This window comes from Berghia stephanieae, chromosome 2 (assembly GCF_034508935.2).
Source record: "Berghia stephanieae isolate SIO BIC M18660-M18661 chromosome 2, UCSD_Bste_1.3, whole genome shotgun sequence".
Classification (NCBI taxonomy): domain Eukaryota; kingdom Metazoa; phylum Mollusca; class Gastropoda; order Nudibranchia; family Aeolidiidae; genus Berghia; species Berghia stephanieae.
In genome coordinates, this window is record NC_088361.1 from 105856855 (window position 1) to 105875734 (window position 18880).

General features: G+C 35.5%; 1 protein-coding gene across 1 annotated transcript; it reads right to left on the bottom strand.

The window, feature by feature from the left end:
- Window positions 1-6506: 6506 nt before the first annotated feature.
- LOC144966153 (uncharacterized) lies at window positions 6507-18331 on the bottom strand. Its single transcript, XM_078902280.1, has 5 exons — window positions 18204-18331; window positions 13755-13853; window positions 11862-12041; window positions 10207-10302; window positions 6507-7613 (listed from the first exon to the last, which is right to left on the bottom strand). Exons 2-5 carry the CDS (start codon window positions 13819-13821, stop codon window positions 7336-7338), a joined length of 621 nt encoding a protein of 206 aa, XP_078758406.1. The 5' UTR covers window positions 13822-13853; window positions 18204-18331; the 3' UTR covers window positions 6507-7335.
- Window positions 18332-18880: the final 549 nt, after the last annotated feature.

Here is an 18880-nt window from a genome sequence, read left to right on the forward strand (position 1 = left end):
GGAAAGGAAACGTGATAAGGATGATGTTGTGTTTTAGATGAGACACCAGAATAATTTTGTTGAATCACTCAACCCAGATGCGAGTAGTGAATAAATATGAGAGAGATCAATTTATTATCGAATATATATTAGAGTATATACAAATATATCGCAATAACATTGTAAGTAAATGGATAAAATTATATAGCTCAAATAAGAAAAGTAGTGAACAAAGAATGCATCCTTCTTTAGGGCATGCCACTCTGATATTTGTTAAGCATAAATAATAATTTTAATAATGGACTTAGGAATGATGAGTAATTAATAAAGTTAACTAGCTAATAACAAAAGGGAGCAACTCTTTCCAGTCTTGCGGTCGAAGTATTGGCTTCCCGTGAAGACGCGGATTGATTACAAACTTGCTTGTTACTGTTTCAAGTGGATCCATGGCACTGCTCCCAACTACCTGACTGTCATCTCTTCTTTCTATCTACAACCCGAATCGCTCTCTCCGCTCATCAACTTCCCTGTACTTGAACTGTTTGATTCCTAAGTCGAATTTTTCACGACGTGATTTCGCATATCCTGCTCCCTCTATTTGGAATGCCCTTTCTGCACACACCAGATACTGTAATTTTCTGTCCTCCTTTAAAGCCTCTTTGAAGACAGAGTACTTCCTTTCAGTGTTCTGTAAGTTATTTTATTAATTCTACTGAATGATATATTTGATCGCCTCACATAATATGTATAAGCGCTTCCGAGCACTTTTGGTGGAAAGGGGAGCTATAGTAATTAAGCATTATTATTATAATCATTGTTAGTATTATCTTGAAGAATAGTTTAAGATTGTCCGTTTTGAAATCCGATTTAGACCATTTACGACTAGTGTTTCTCATGACAACGGATTTGGGGTCGTCTTTATCGGATTCTCTAGCGATGACCCCGGGTTCAGTGGCTCGTAACTGCTTTCCAATTGTAGAGATTGTAAACACTGTGTTGACATCTCCAATTTTCCTCTCTGTAAAAGACTGGGCCGGCACTTGCAGGAAGTCTGATCAGTGCATCAGTATTGCCATTGTGAGCTGTCCTAACTCACTCAATCCTAGAGATTTTTTGCTACTTTTCAAAATTGGAAAAAAAATGTATTAAAAATTAGCAATGCATAGATATTTTTAATCAACAACCATTAACGTGTAAAAATGAAAAACATTAGCTTTGATACTGTCTCAGAAAAATGTAATTAAAAGGGATGGGGTAAAAGTGACCCGGGTAAACTTCGGATATAGTCGGTGTTAGGGTTGAGTGAGTTAAGATATTCAATTCTATAAACATACTGACTTAGCTTCAAGGCCCATCTGGCTAGGCTGCTGGCAGCTCCTACTGGTTTTCTTGGACCAAGAGCGATAATAAAGGCTTGTGATCGGTGGCGAGTATGAAATTACGACCGTAAAGAAATTAATGAAATTACTAAGTACAAAGATGATTGAGGAAGCTTCCTTCTGTATCTAACTGTATCTTAGCTACGTATCGTTCAATATTTTAAATGCAGTGACAATCAGCCTTTCATTTTACTACAGTCTGGCAAGCCATGGAATAATACGACTCCAACTCCAACATTTGATACGTCACAAGAAATATCCACGCCAAGAGATGGATCAAAAGAAACAAGACTTGTTTCGTCACAGAGAGTGAATGACTCCGATATGATATATATATATATATATATATATATATATATATATATATATATATATATATATATATATATATAGTCAGCTTCTTCCCATATTGTTTTATAATAGTGAAGTAAGCATTAACTTGCGATCAAAATCTCGCTCTATTATGATCTTGTCCGTCCACAATTTTTACAAGTATTTTCAGTTGGCAGTACTTCCCAATATGGATTTTCTCTTCAACGGTTATATTTCTTAATAGAATTGTATGAAGATAGCACGCGGGATCGAGATCATATTCGGGTGAAGTGGATATGTTTTTCTGATCCCCTGTCTACCCAACAGTGGTTGGGTAGCTGGGGAAGTTAGATATGGCAGAATGAACTTCACATTAAATTAGCATCCTATCAAAAGGGTATCAAGCAATTGCTCTAGAAACCGAGACAAACTCTAGCTCCGCGGGTCTACTGGCTGTAAAGGACTTCTTTTTATTGATGCAAGATAACTACCTGAAAATAGTTGAGCGATCAAAATCAGAAGATCAGAGGATTGATTCCGAGAAAGAGAAGGCTAATCTTTAAAATAATTAGTTCTTGTATTCTTTATTTCCCTTTGTCTAACACAGTAGTATTGACACCTTCTATGATTCTCACCCAGCTAATTATATAGAATTGTTACACCCACGTTCGGAAATGTTGAGGCCATGTCATGAGTCATCGCGGAGAAGGTCGTCCAAATGCTGACGTAGTTTGAAACCAATCAAAAATGGATAACTAAAATATTAAGGTTAATAAGCATTCTGATTGGTTGGTCAAAAAAAAGTTTGCCACTTTTGATCGTCTTCTCAAACCTCCTCGTGCACTCCAACAATACATTTAGATTTATTTTAAATCTACCATAAAGCTTCTAGTAGTGCTGTAACAGGTCTTTTAAATTTAAAAGAGCTTTGAAATGTCTTTGTAATGAGAGCGTGATGTAATCATTATCATCATTATTATTATCATTAAGATTCCCCGCCTAATTTGCCAATTTCATAAGGTCCTTTATAAAATACTTTTCACACAACCCTTCAACCAAGATAAATTGAAAAGTACTTATACATTGTCCCAAACACTTCTTGTTTTCTCTCTTCTGTGGTTCGTATATGTGTTAATGGAAAATTTATGGTCTCGTAGCTGCAATTGTAAAGCACCAAAGAGCTCTTCAGAATGTATGTTGCTCTCACACACACTCTCTCTCTCTCTCACACACACACACACACACACACACTCGAGATAGGAATTAATGTTATGTCCATTTTACTGTTATTATTTTTATTATCATCATCATCATCATCATCATCATCATCATCAGCAGCAGCAGCAGCAGCAGCATCGTCATCGTAAAAAATAATAGTATTTTTCGTCGCCGTCATTATTATTATTATTATTTATTATTAATAGTAAAAAGCCCGCAATTTCGCGGGGAAAAACTATTTTCATTCGATATTGCCTGAATCATTTTCTTGATTAGCTTGATTACGATTAGATGCACACTTTAATCGATGTGCTTGTCGTCGCTACCATGCTTTATTCGGCATGATTTTCGTTTATCAGTCAGTAGATACCAATATCAATAAGTCACAAGTCTTTACCACGCTTCACTTGGGAGGCCTTCCGAAAGCTCCTACAAAGAGAAACAACTTAAATAATATTCCCTCAACTAACCCCAAGAAAAAGTACAACCTAGACTACCTTTAACTAACCCTAATAGGAAAATAAACTCCCTAGCATTATGACTAACCCTAATAGAAAAAAAAACCCTCGGACTGCTTTGCACTACCTTTCAATACTTCACAAATTAAAATGACGGCCGAGAATCAAAACAATGGTCAAATTAGGAAATTTTAAACTTTCACAAATCTATCAAGGTTTGTTCTAGAGTTTTTTAAATGCTTCTTTATGATGACAAATTGAATAAATAAACGTCTTACAAAAGATCTACGGTGAAAATACAAATTGAAAGAATACTGGGGATGTAGGAGCTTTCGGAATGTCTCCCCCCTAGCATCTTTGCTAAGACTTATGACTGACCCTAATAGAAAAAAGTCCTCACAAATCTATATGATGACAAATGGAATAAATAAACGCCTGACAAAAGATCAACGGTGAAAATACAAATTGAAAGAATATTGGGGATGTAGGAGCTTTCGGAATGTCTCCCCTTTACCTTACTTATGTGAGGTGAAATGAAAATCTGAAGCAGACGCGAAAAATATCAAGTTTGTTCTAGACAGATACAATTGACAGTTTGCCGACAACGTTTTATTAAATATTTCCAAGGGCAGTAATGATCACATCGATGGCATAAAAACGACCGTAATATCAGCAGTAATATTAGTTGATGTTGTTAATCGGTGAAACTTGTTTAAAATTTGTGTAAATCCGAATAACTTCATGTGATCAAGTAAATAATATCACTATGAATGCCACGATTTGCTGTCTAAGGACACAATACAAATTGCAAATCATTATTTTCATCATCTACTTGATAAGAATCAGCTAATGACCTATTCCATAAAATAGCCACATCTTATATAAAGTATCAAGGCCAAAGCAGGAGGTGATCACATGATATCGTTTCTATTTTTATTTTAAAAGTAAACATAACATAACAATACTGTTGTTGTACTCTGGGGGAAAATCCCATATTTAAAAATTTGGCCGGAAAACTCGTCCCTTAAATATCGATCTTTTTAAATGACCCTCATCTTGGCAAAAACTCTCAAACCTGAGAGAGTTTTTGCCAAGATTAGGGTCATTTAAATGGATCGATATTTAAGGGACGAATTTTCTGGCCAATTCATTAAATATTATGGGTTTTTTCCTGAGTACGGCCGAGTAGTAATTGCGTAGGGAAGGGATCTGGAAAGATGATATTATGACTGATTTCATTTCCTGAGGTACGATGGAATTTTATTGTAGAAAACGTTTACAACAACTATTGTCAAAAAATGAGCTATTGATACTGTCAAAACCTTTAAAACGAGAAGTATCTGATGAACTTTGTTTAGTGTCATTATTAAACAATAAACAGTGTTATCAATGGAGATAAAGATAAACGGAGTAAATCTGACTCAGGAATGAACAACACAAAACAAAACGACAAAGTAAACACTTGAAAAAGGCCAAAGGTCGAAACGTCGTTGTTTTGTGTTGTTCATTCATGAGTCAGATTTACTCCCTTTTATCTTTATCTCCATTTTATTCTCATTTAGACACCTCTATTTATTAGAGTTATCAATGATGTTTTAGAATCGACCTGGAACAATGCATGACTTGAAAAAGCCAAAAGCTGAATTTGGACTGATCATTATATAAATGTGCTCACGCTCTTTATAAATAAAACTAAAAATAAGGTCACGGGACTGGACTGGAACTGAGGCAATTTCCTGTTGCCGTGGCTTTACATATTTATTGTTCGAGCCGATCACGGTGAGTTTTATTATGGGGCAGCGTGGCTCAGTGGAACGGTCTTTGCTTCGTACCCAAAGGTACCGAGTTCGATCACCCGCCGCTGCGCTGTGTTGCCTTGAGCAAGTCACCTCGCCCTAGCTCACTTTGCGGCGCTGCACAACGGCTGACGCCTGGGTTATTCCAGTCTTCCCTTGGAATAGACCCTAAAGACAAAGTTCCCCTTAGGGATGAATAAAGGGAATTTTAATTTATTTTTTTTTATTTTTTACAGTTCGATGTGGTACTGTAGTCTAGTAAACGTTCAATTCACGGATTCCAGTCAAGTTAATGATATGATTGCGTGTGATCCACCCTTTTTGTCCTTGTGTGATGTATCTCGAATGATTTTAAATAAATGTCAGCTTCTAATTTGAGAGGGGTAAAAATGGTCTGAATAAACTGTTTCAAAGATTTGATCTAAAGTACTACTTGACACAAAATATTTCACGTTTTAACGTCCGTCTCCGTTATGTTTGTATGTACCATACACTTTCTGACTATACGAACAATAAAAACAATAGCCCGCAGATATATATATATATATTATCAATGTAAGAAGGGGATTGATTCAATGATGACTCGGGTTTGAATCATTGTTATTTTCTCATCGCTGTCGTGTATGCCATTTACCATAAACAAAGTATTGCTCTTAATAACACATGTTATTCAAATTATCTAAATGTCATTTAGTCAGGGTTTTAACTAATGTGATAAGTATGATACAGTACCAGAGCAAACAGAGAGAAAGATATTTTAAAAAATATATCCAAGACTCCAACTTCCATCGAAATAGTAGATTTTTTTTTAGGAAAACTGATTTTTGGGATTTTTCAATTTGAAATTTTCTCTCTGCCCTGACACTATTATCATACATACCTCGTTAAATTCATATTTCAAATCTTGTACCTTTTTTCTATTTTTTTCTATTATACACTTGTAAAGTTGGTAATTATGACTTAATTTATATGTAGATATCTAGTTGAGATCTATGATATATTTTAATAATGATGTGATAATGATTAAGATATTTCCATTCAATCCCATTTTGTAATATAAATAACCTAGAGAGTCCGATTTGAAGAGACATAAATCAAATCTTTGTGCAGTAGTATTTTGAAAAAGTAAACCTCCCTCAATCTTTAAAGTTACTTAAACAAAAAATATGCTACATAATTCAGAGTCAATATTGTATACATAATAATGGCCTTAAAGTTCGTACATTTGAAACCAGTCTTTGTGAATTATCACTATACTTCTTCCAAGAGATGCATTGCATGCATCTGTCGATTTGACAATCTGAGCATGGTTTTCTATGGAGTACATTGACTCGAGACTTTAAAAAAAGGCAAATGAACAGTCATTGATGTCTAGACATTGATTTTTAATCAATAAAAGAATAATTAGTGTTATCACAATTTTACCATGGAATTTGGATCAGTGAGAGATGAGGATAACGATGATTGTGATCGTGATGATGATGAAGATGGTTATGATGATAACAATGATAATAATGATTATGTCGACGACAGTGCCCTGCAAATAACAACCTCAATGAAAAATCTACGTAATAAACAAAGCGACTGTCAAATCTATATCAAAATTTAACATCATATACTTAAATACTCTTTACCCATTAAAAATATCAAGCACAATATTATTTTTATCTACCTATAGTGCTCTGATATGTCTGCTTGTGACGGGAATAAAAAAAAAAAAACAATATTAAAGTTATAACACAAAATGAATATAATTCAAATTTGAAAAGTTAGTACTGCTTTCATTAATTCTGATGCCTTATTCCGTTATCCTCCTTTTGATTATTTTTTAAAAAATTGCCTCTAATTCATTTTATTAATTTATCTCCTTTCAAAAACTTTTTTCTTAAAATGAGAAGATGCGTTAAAGTCTCAGTCCTTGAAAAAAAGACTTCAAGAGTTTGATGTCTTCCAAGGTATGTCAAAGTGTAATTTTTTCACTAACTATTGTGAGCGTATATATTTGACCTCATGTACCTGGCAGCCAATTGGGGTTAAGCGAATATACGGTATTGATCCTGTTTTTTGCGTAAATTGAAACTATCTGTTCATCAATGATTATTATTATTATGCGATGGGTGTCCTTATTTACCACTGGAATAGAACTGGGTCATTATAAATAGTACATTCGAAATTACTTTATAAAGCAAATAATTAGATTAAAGTGAGAGGTATATTATCATTAAGAGGTTCTATTGGCCTAGTCTGCAGATTAACGTTAACTCTTGGTAGAGGGTAATCCAAATCGCCTCTGACTCCAAAGTTATCTCCCGTGGAAAGTTGGCCTGATCCTACAGCTCGTGACACTACCTGATCCATACTTGCGCCAGCCTTCAGATCGTTCGCAGCAAAAGGATCGCTGATATAGACATTTCCGTCAATGCTGATGTCTCCAGTGCCGTCCTCCAAGTATCTTGGTCTCTCAATCACAACTGAAATTTTGAGTATGATTCTTTAAACTTTTAAGAAAATTGTAATGAAAATGTCAAGAGCAAATATGGCTAAACACGAAACAATAGAAGGCAAGGCGATCACGCCATTGGCCTTGGACATGGAACAGACTAAACACCCAGAAAATAATGATAGAGAAAAAATACAATTATATAATGAAAACAAATTATGAAATTAACATGGACAGACGCTCTCAACAATTTGATTAACTTTCAACAAATGTAGATTTTATCGGCGACGTGATTTGTTAGCTTGGAATTGTAGTTGCTTTTTTCAATAACACTTTTTTTTATCATACATCGCTTTAGATTAATTAGAATGAAAATTAGCATGCTAATCATCAACATTTTCTCTTTCAGCAAGATGAAAAGGAGTTTAGTAGTCAGTTCGTGGGACGAAAGCTTTTGTATTTTGATTTTGCAGAATATTTGAGATCTACGTGCCTCAAATAAAGATCAAAATGGATCAACTAAGAACGAAACCAATGAAGTTAGTCTAGAATTCAGAGACGCAAAGGTTGAAATGATGTCAACGTATAGAAAGATGGTATAATAAAGAGAAATGGAGCACTTGTGGCCAATAGACAAGGTGTTCTATACCTTGGCAGTAAATCATATGACAGATTACGCAAAAGACCATCAGAGACTTGCCCAACCTAATGATATCAGACAATATCAGCAAGCAAACAAAATGTGTAAATACTATTATGATATTGTTGTAAATAGAATCAGAACTTGGCATTAATGATGTAACAAAAAGATAGAAATACGGACAATTACATAATCATTGCCTGTATTTTGTTAGGAAAAAAATTGAATTTGATCCAGAGGAAAAGATTTACATAGCTGTCATCACACAGCTAAGGTTCCGGTATCGTGGTCAGTTTAAGGTCGAGCTATTCCTCAGGAATTATTGTCTAAATCGATGCATACGCATAGAATTGTAATTGGCTGAGTTGACCGAAGCTTGATGCTACTACTCTAAAATATGTCTGGCAAAATACTCCACGATACGGTGTATTTTTTATTTATATCATTTTTTAAAATCGTTTCGATTCTATTGGTCTCTGACTAAAAAGCATGGGCATTATTGGGTTAAATTCGATTACTAGAATTTGTCTCTGCGCTACCTTTCTCATTAAGTTCTCCATCCATTCACCTTACTACCTAACTACACTTAGCCTGTATCTACTATTCTGCCTGTCATCTATTTATATGTGTCTTAACGGGATTTTATTTTTAGGCATCATTTTATATTTATATAGATGTTATTACATGTTATTATTGGTTTAGGTCATATTTGTTTAATCCTAAACAGATTATTACGGTGGATGAATATAGATCGGAGGAAATCTTTCTTGATTGTGGGGTTCCCCAGGGTTCAGTACTTGGACCCGTTCTTTTTGTTTTGTACGTTGGCCCTCTGTCTAAAATCATCAGAAGTTTTGGTCTGTCTTACCATCAATACGCTGATGATACGCAATTGTACTGCGTTTCCAATATGAGAAATTTACAAGAAGTATCAGCCAATAGTAAAAATTGTATCCAAAGTGTTAAGAAATGGATGAATGAGAACAGACTGAAACTGAATGATGATAAGACGGAGGTGCTGTATGTGGGGAACAGGAAGTGGAAAAGTGAAACAGATTTGAAGTTGGGGGATGCCTCTATTCAAATTGTTGACAAAGTGAAAAACCTTGGCACATTCTTAGACTCTGGACTGTCGATGGAGCATCAGGTTAATAATTTGGTTAGATCTCTCTTTTTCCAACTAAAAAAGATTGCTTCCATTAGACGGTTCATATCTGAGGATGTGACCAAGCACCTGGTTGTGTCCCTCGTACTATCGAAATTGGATTATTGTAATGCTCTGTTGTTTGGCGTTTCGCAATACAATCTGAAACGTCTTCAGATTGTCCAAAACAGCGCTGCCAGACTAGTATTTATGAAGCGTAGGTGCGACTCTGCCGGACCTCTACTTCATGACCTGCATTGGCTGCCTGTTGAGAAAAGAATTAAATTCAAAGCTTGTGTTTTAGTGTATCGTTGTCTTGAAGGTACTGCCCTTTCCTACCTTTCAGAACTAATTGAAAGATATTCAAAACCCCGCCCCTTACGTTCGGCCAGTGATTCCACAAAACTAGTTGTCCCTCGAATTCGGAAAAATGCTGGAATGAGATCCTTTTCTCATTTCGGACCCTCTATTTGGAACGCCTTACCGCAGAGCATTCGTGAAAAAGAATCTTTGTCTATTTTTAAACGTTCGCTTAAAACATATTTGTTTCGATTTTAGTAGATGGTATGAGAAGCAAGATAGGTTTGGTTTGTGTTGTGTGTTGTGTTGTGTGTGTGTATGTGTGTGTGTGTGTGTGCTTGTGTGTGTGAATGAGTATGTTTCAGCCAAAGTAATTTGTAATTTAAGCGCTTAGAGTCTGGTGTCTCGGAGTTATAGCGCTATATAAGTTTTCAGCATTATTATTATTATTATTATTATTATTATTATTATTATTATCCTTGCCCGCCTGTCAGTTTACGTCGAAAATGCTAATCCATCTATGTAGTCATCTTAACGTACCAGGCTGTTTGTTCTCGATGACCATGACTTCCCTGATTGGGTCAGGCCGTTCTACAATCTTGATGATGACAGGATCCCGTTCCATTGGGAAAAAGTCTGAAGAAAAGAATGGACAAAATTATAATTTAACTAATGGAGAAATTTGTGTCTAAATCAAGGTACTTATTTATTTCAATTTTTACATCGTGGTGGAAATTACGATAGAAGAAGATGAACCTTTTAAGTTATCAGCTACAAAATCAGTCAAGATATAAAGTCTACAGGTGCGAGATTGTGAATCTGCACAGGCACTTATTTATTATAATGATTATTTTATCGTTAACATTAAGTTAGACCTAGACAAACGTTTCGAGTCAACAACTGTCAAATTTGGTCCAGTAACATAATATGTAGTGATAAATTATGCGGCTATGTGGTCTTGTAGTATGACACTCGCCTTTTGAACCGGAAGATCCTGGTCCAAGTCCCACTCTATAATTACATTCTTTCTCTGTACTCAGGAGTGAAATGAGTACCTGACTGTTAATAGCGTCGGGGAAGTAATGGGATATCGCCTAACAACAGGCGTCATGTCTGGCTATAAGTTAAATGTTGCTGTTGGTTAGAGACCCCTTGTAATGCGCTTTGAGCACATTTAGTACATATTGATAGAGTTATATATATATATATATATATGTGTGTGTGTGTGTGTGTGTGTGTGTGTGTGTGCTTACAGTCCTTATTAAATATTTGGTTTCCCCCAATAGTTAGGTTTAATTACAAAACTTGACATCGAGGCCTGGCACCAGTTACTGATGCTTTTGAAGCTGTGAAGTATTCAAATTTATCTGATGATAAATGATCAGTAACAGTAGCTTTGGATACGACGACGATGTATTGGAACGTATGTTATTGATTAGATCATAATTTATTTCACGAGTTATTCAACATACACGTCTTGTTGACAATCATAAACCTGCTTTTCACAAGGATAATTTGTGTGCAAAGGTTATTATAAATAAGTGTTATTTCCCATTATCAAGATAGCAAATAAGGAATTATTACACCAAATAGCCTTCATCCAATATAATAAAAATTATGTTCTTGTACCTGAACTCCTCATCTATGTTTGAAACCCAACTATTTATGGTGGACACCGAGCGATGATACACGTCTGTTCGTGGATTCGAGCCTTTTCGTGAGTAACGTTTTGACTGACAAACTTGACTGTGAACTGTTGCTTCTAAATCATTGCGTTAAAATGACTCGTTTGCTATATTTAACACTTACCCACTGTGTGAGATTATTTCGTGAGTCATAGTATTTTTGCAATTAAGTTAGTAGGAATGAACGGCTCAAATGTTTTGGGACCTAGATTCTTTCGAACCGAATTTGTTTAAAATCCACAGCCTGTCCCTGTTTCTGTAGTAATAACACACACACACACACACACAGAGAGAGAGAGAGAGAGAGAGAGAGAGAGAGATGAGAGAGAGAGGGAGAGAGAGAGAGAGAGAGAGAGAGAAAAGAGAGGGAGAGAGAGTGAGAGAGAGAGAGAATAAATACACTTGGAACTAAGCTTTCAAATTTTGAATGAATATATTTTTTTCTATTTTTAAACTGCAAAATACAACATTAAACAGTGGAAGGATACTTCCTGATAGAAGTGAACTGACCTCTTTCCTCCATGACGAATGGCCTCGACCTTGGTCTTGTCTGAAGTCCACTAGTAACTCTACTCTGTCTGACAATCGGGATGACTGGCGGAGCGATGGGGTGAATGAATGGTCTGATAATTGGAGCCACCATTGGTGGATGGAAAGGGGCATCCATAGGTACAGGCAGCAGTGGCGGTCCTGAAGCAAAATAGAATGTGAGTGAATAATACGGACAGATTTTTTGAAAATTTAATATCTATCTAGACATACCAGGTGATTCAAAAACATGAAACCCAACGAAAAGGCAATAACAACAAAGCTACAATTATTAGAAATATAAAAATTATACCAGACTAAATGTTCCAGAGAGGCTTGCATGACCAAAAAATGACCGTTTAGTGTGCAATCGGTTATCACGGGGTCATAGGTCCTTATTTTTATGGATGAGAACAGGAACACCACCACCGTTACTATCGAGCGTTACTTTGGCGTTTTGAAATGTTTTTAGGAAGCGTTAGAGCGTCGTGTCATAAGGCCAACAACTCGTTGGAATGGATTGCACAACATTTCACCTCAAAAGCCATTAGTCGTAAGACTAGCTATGAGTGGGCAAGTATGACTTTTATCTATGGGAATATTTAAAGGATCGGTCAATGCATCAACAATTCGATAACTTGCTTAACCTTTGAAAGGAAATTTCAAGAGAAGCAACACGGATCGAAGTCAAGCATTGTTAGAGATCATTGACAATTTTTTAAGCAGTTGAAAACGTCCGTCGAGAGAAATGGGAGGCATCTCGAACATATGCTGTAAAAACAAAGTTATTATACCACATCCATTATATTTTGTAAGAATAAATGCGGATAAATTAAATGTTCTATCAAATGGTATAATATACTGTTGACTTTTGTATATTTTTATTTGAAAATCTGATCATTTGGAACCAATAATCAATGTCAGGTGAATAACTATACTAGCTTAATTCTCTCCTACAAACCAGCTTCTATCTACGAATATCTCATCTGTATTGGAAAATAAAATAAATCTCTGAGCTGAAAGCTCGTAGATTTTTTGATATACATTACCATCGACGAATTGGCGCCACATAAACATATAAAACATGTAACTGTCTAAACCATAAAGCTTCCGACAACTAGCATGAACAAACTAATACGACTTAAATGAATTCAAAGTTTGTGCATCCGTCCTTCGTCATAGCTTTTAGTTTTCTTCGATACTTGAAAAGTTCTTCCGCATCCATTTTATCCCTTCCCCTAGGATAAAAATCGACAGAACCAATCCAGTCCGCTTATAGAACCGTAACAGCATTAATCAACTACGATAAAAAATAGGTATTTCAATTCAAATGTAGACAAAAGACGAAACAAATAATTTATTCCTTCTTGATGCTTGGGTTGCTTTTGATAATATGGATGACCAAATGTTTGAAGAAAACACTTAATATATCGATTATGGAGCACACATTTTCCTGTCAGCTTTTTCTTACAGAAACATCCTGCTGAGATTTCAATGAATCTTTAACTAATCATCATCATCATTGCCTTTTTCACCCTGGGTCAGGGTATAGGCCACAGACAAACAGTTTCCAACCTTCTCTATCCTGAGCTAACTTTTTAATCTCATTCCAGGTCTTACCACTTCTCTGTATATCAGCTTCTTTAATTCTTCTCCATGTTCCTCGTGGCCTTCCCCCTGATCTTCTGCCCTGAGGGTTCCAGTCCAATACTTTCTTTAACTAAAACATCTTATAATCGATGCAAGCACATATTAGCTTTGGTTGATTATTTCCACTTTTCGCTGATAATGTCGAAGAGTGCATGGTACAGGTCCCGAAATAGATGTCTTGAAATGAAAGATATTGTTTTATATAATACAATCATACAAACCTACCGATGAATCTGGCCTGAACGACGACCAGAACGGTCAAAGTCGTAAACAAGATGATCGCTGTGGACATGGCTGCTTGGCTCGGGTGTGTAGATCTGCAATCTGACAAGATGAAGCAACCGGATAATAAATTGAATGATCTATGAACATGCCATATCAAATTATATGCATTTGACGTCACAGTACTATTTGATTATTGCGTTTGACAGCCAGATATGTGATAAGTTATTACCTTGATTTCGCATAAGGTAACCCAAAAGTTTTTGTTGATTTTGTATTTTGTGTTTTTTAAATTGTTTTTTTTTTTTAATTTATATATCGTTTTATCCTTTTCATTATCTTTTTCTGATTTTTTTCAGCTTTTCTGATTAGAGCTGGAGTAAATTTGACAAAAATAATGCAGTATTGTAAAATCATGTTAAAAAAACAGCTCTGAAAGATTAAGATGAACAAGAGCTTACACAACTATGATATTATCCGCTTATATTTCGACTATTTTTTTTTTCGAATCTTGTAGGAACTGGGTTTTTAAAAACTAGAGTTTTTATTAGCGCAATATCCACGTAAAGTTCTCAAAGCGATTTGCAATGGTATCCCCAACAATAAGCATCATATGACGTGTAAGACGATACATGACGTCTGTAAGGCAATAATACCATTTTATTGTTGACAAGAGATAACGCTGTTAACGGCCAGGAACTCATTTTAAACATGACTGCGATGAGAGAATGTGAGTTAAGAGACTTTTAAAATTCTCAATTTTCCGCCGCCAGAGCGATACTCGAACCCTGGACCTAAGGCTAGTATCATACCACTAAAACATATTGCGACATTTTTTTTAGGCTGACTAACCATTTGAATACATTTCTGCTGCTGTTTACAAAATTAAACGTGGATTGTAGTCTTCAGTCATGATATGAGAGCTAGAATATATGTATTGTTATGAGAAATAAATTTTACTCGAATAATTATACAGAAATCGGTGAACCATCGGTGAACCATTTTGTATTGAAATAGAAGTTAGATAATGCCTCCCAGTTGGGAGTGATAATCCGACGAGAAGACAGATGCCAATGTGCGTAAAATGTGAGAAAATAATACATGTAATTTTTCTTATGATTCTTTGAAAATTACTTTATTGACAGGTCTAAAAAAAATATCCATCGACTACACATTTGAAAAAAAATGCACTTTTAAAATGTTTGCCAGAAAGCTTGTCCATCAAAATGAACCCCAGCTTTCGAAAAACAAAAACAAAAACACAAAAACAAAAACAACCCTGAATATCATTGTGGTCGATCCAATATGAAGGACGAGTTTACTGGTTTAAATTTTTTGATATTTTTTTTCAGAGTTCAGCAGACTACAATTTGAAATGTTGACGCATGCGTGTTAGAATATGTTTATGTCTAGTATCAAAGCAGGTGGACCAATCGTTGTTTTTTTAACACTGTATATATCATATTGGGTGAGAGGAAAAAACGGAAAAGTTTAGAAGCCTGCCACCGCCAGATCATAAATGATACAAGAATGAAATTTTACCGCAATCAAAGCCAATTGTTTAAATGTGTGTATACAATTTTTTTTTTGAATATTTTGAAAGACTTCAATTCCGCCATTGTTTTAATAACCACACCACAAAAATGCCATATCGAAGATGATGGACGTAATTCTCAAGTTTTGATGAGATCGTTCAATCACTACAATATGACTGATCCGTAGAAATTTTTCCCATGATCCACTTGATTTTCGAATATCTTGAATAAAACTTGAGATTTTATATAGCGCAATATCCACTAAACGCGCTCAAAGCGCTTTACAAGGGGTCCCTGGCCAACAGCAACACGTAACATTTATAACGGCACAACACGCCTGTTAGGCTATATTGCAAATTTTGTTTGGACAAAGACAACGTTGTTAACGGCCAGGTACTCGTTTTACACCTGAGTACGGTGAGAGAATGTGAGTAAAGAGCCTTCTCCAAGGACTCAACTATGCGCCGAACGCGAGGCTCGAACCCAGGACCTTCCGATCCGAAAGCGAGTGTCATACCACTAGACCACATAGCCACACAATAGTGAGTCGATCCCATGCATTTTGAATTGACACTTTTGACTTTGTGTGTGTAAAACGTTATAACATACTTATAAACCATCAATGACCAAATGCTGTCAATGTAGATAGTCCATAGTATTCATATCAGGGTACATTGCAGGCAATTCATCTTTGGAAATATAAATCGAATTTGGTTTCTGCTCGTACAAAGCATTATGTAGCATTGTTTGGAGAAAAAAAAATATTCCGAACTTTGTTCCGATTGATCATTTGTTTTTTCAATCAGACGCGACAGCTTCTTACACTGGTAACACTGCACTGTTAAACCTACATCCATGGCAACGGACATTTTACTTTCATATTTCACCATGTTTAAATCTTCAAACCATACACACACACACACACACACACACACACACACACACACACACACACAGTAAGCTGTCAAGGGCCGTAACTCACTAAGACGCACATTTGGATCCTTTTCATATCGTGATTTTTATATGAGTTTGGTATAAAACAACACAGGATTTTTGGTATTAAACTTGGCAATAATGAACGCAAGGTTTTGTTCTTCCTGCTTGTAGATTTTTGAATCCTATATATATATATATATATATATATATATATATATATATATATATATATATATATATATATATATATATATATATATATATAAAATAATAAACTGAGAAAGCAATAACATGGGTGTTGTTGCCAAATGTGGCCTTAGAGAAAAAATGTTAAGAACTTTTTATTTCCTGAAATACTCTCTCGATTGAGATATAAACAGCAAAATTAAATGCAATTCTTACCAATTTTTGTGAGTAATAGTGCCTATATTTCTATAGATAGTATGTAGATGACGTCACTCAGGCCTTTGTTATTGTTTTTGCCATCCGCGTTTGTCAGTTGTTCTCACTAAACTGTATTAACCAGACTATAAAAGTTCATGGTTACACAGAGTTTGTGTGTTGGTCCGTTATACTTCCGGATGGCAATGTTGTGAACTCCTTGGCCAAGCGCATTCTATCTATAGATGTTGCAAGTACCTAGTTAATCTTGAAAACAATCTCACACACCCCCGTGCTCTGGAACTTCAGACGAAAAGTAACTAAGCCTATATTTAGATCTATGTGGGTTGATCATCTAGATGAGATGAATAATTATACTTTATAATGTCGAACTCCTCTCATGTGACAAAGAAAAGCTTGAAGTTTTATTCGCTAACGAACTTAGAAATTTTACAGGATGCTAAGGAATTTCTTATTGTAAAACCGGAAAGAAACAATAATTATAGAATTGTAAATATTCCTCAATTTTTATAACTGGATTATGCATTTCACTTATAACATGATATTCTTCAGAATGCCAGTGTTTTCCCATTTTATTGTATTTTTTAAAACTCATAATCAAGAAAATTTTCATTTAATCATAAAATGTAATAGTTGAAATGTGAAGCGTCGCCTCAAAACGTTGTTTTATCCGGGTGATGTATTTGTCAAGAATTGTAGAAATATTAGACTCCAGTTAAGTTTCATTGGAGATTGTTTTATTGAAAAGGGCGGGGGATGAATATGGCTCGATGACAAATAAAAAGAGAGAAATCTGTCAAGAAAGTCAGCATAATATAATGGACGATAAGCCGAATGGAAAACACGAGGTGTTTAAGAATAAAAATGATAAATTAACCCTATCTCAAGATTGGGGTCAAAATATTCAAGATCCGACAATAGCCAATAAATGAGTTACGGCCCTTGACAGCTTACTTTTTGTGTGGATGATTTGAACATGTAAGCATGGTGAATTAGGACAGCAAAATGTCCGTTGCCGTGGATGTAATTCTTAAAGTTGCAAAACATAATTTTTGCTTTTCTGATCATTCAATCTTAACCAGTAACTGCCATACTCTGTAAAGACATCTATTTAAAACTTTGATCAGAAAAATTATCCTTCAAAGATCGATTGATTTAAATGACCTACATCTTGGCAAACGCTCTCATACTGAAATCTCAAGTTTGAGAGTTTTTGCCATGTTAGGGTCATTTATATCAATCGATATTTGAAGGACGAGTTTTCTGGACAAATTATTCAATACCTGTCTTTCCAGAATACGGCAGTTACCGGGGTAACATCCTTCTTGACGACTTATTCTCCCTAAACATGGAATGTTCTGAGGCGATTATTGAAATAAATTATAGATAGTATGCGCTTGGCTCAGAAGCTCACAATATCCGGAAGTATAACGCACCAACACACAAAACTCTATGTAACCATGAACTTTTATAGTCTGGATAATACAGTTAAGTGAGAAGTACTCATAAAAGTGGATGGCAAAAACCAAAAACAAAGACCTGAGTGACGTCAACATCGTTCTATCTATGCACAACTTACCTCGTATTCAAAAGTGAATCGAAGGAATCTCAGACCTAGTCACCGTTGAGAGGAATATATCAAAAACAGTGTCGACTGAATAATAAGAGCAAGGCCCATTCATGCTGAGGTGTTTTATATGTAGGTGTAAACAGTTAGGTAACTTGTCTATTGCCTTTACGATTTATGGCTAATGGCAGTTGGTCACCTGAAGGATTGAGTGGAGGAAGTGGGCGGGGGCGGGGGGGGGGAGGGGGAGGGGAGTGGGGATTAGGATAGGGGGGCATTGGGAATGTGAGAAGAGCATGGACATGATCGAGTGGCTTAGCTTGCTTAGTGTCCAGTGCTATTATTGGTCGGTTGTTGGTGTTGGATGTAAAGATGGGCTCCAGGATGATGACAAATGACTTAGAGTCTGGTTTTAGGATAGAATACGATGAAAATTATTGCGGGTATGGTTCAGAAAATGCAGTAATCATTTATTTTGGAACAATCAGAAACATGTTAGAACCAAACGATGAAACCGAGTCGCTGCTGTAAGTCATCATTTATGATGACGATAATGAAGGGAATGATGATGACGAAGATGATGATGATGATGATGATATGATGATGATGATGATGATGCTGATGGTGATGATGATGGTGATGATGCTGATGGTGATGATACTGATGATGATGATGATGATGATGATGAT

What these genes read in the sequence shown, in the direction of transcription:
- LOC144966153 (XM_078902280.1), bottom strand. Translation starts at nt 13,821, where the DNA reads ATGTCCACAGCGATCATCTTGTTTACGACTTTGACCGTTCTGGTCGTC. An exon ending in CGTTCAGGCCAGATTCATCG is followed by an intron (nt 12,042 to 13,754) that starts GTAGGTTTGTAT and finishes ATTTTGCTTCAG; the next exon opens with GACCGCCACTGCTGCCTGTA. An exon ending in CATCGAGAACAAACAGCCTG is followed by an intron (nt 7,614 to 10,206) that starts GTACGTTAAGAT and finishes TCAAAATTTCAG; the next exon opens with TTGTGATTGAGAGACCAAGA.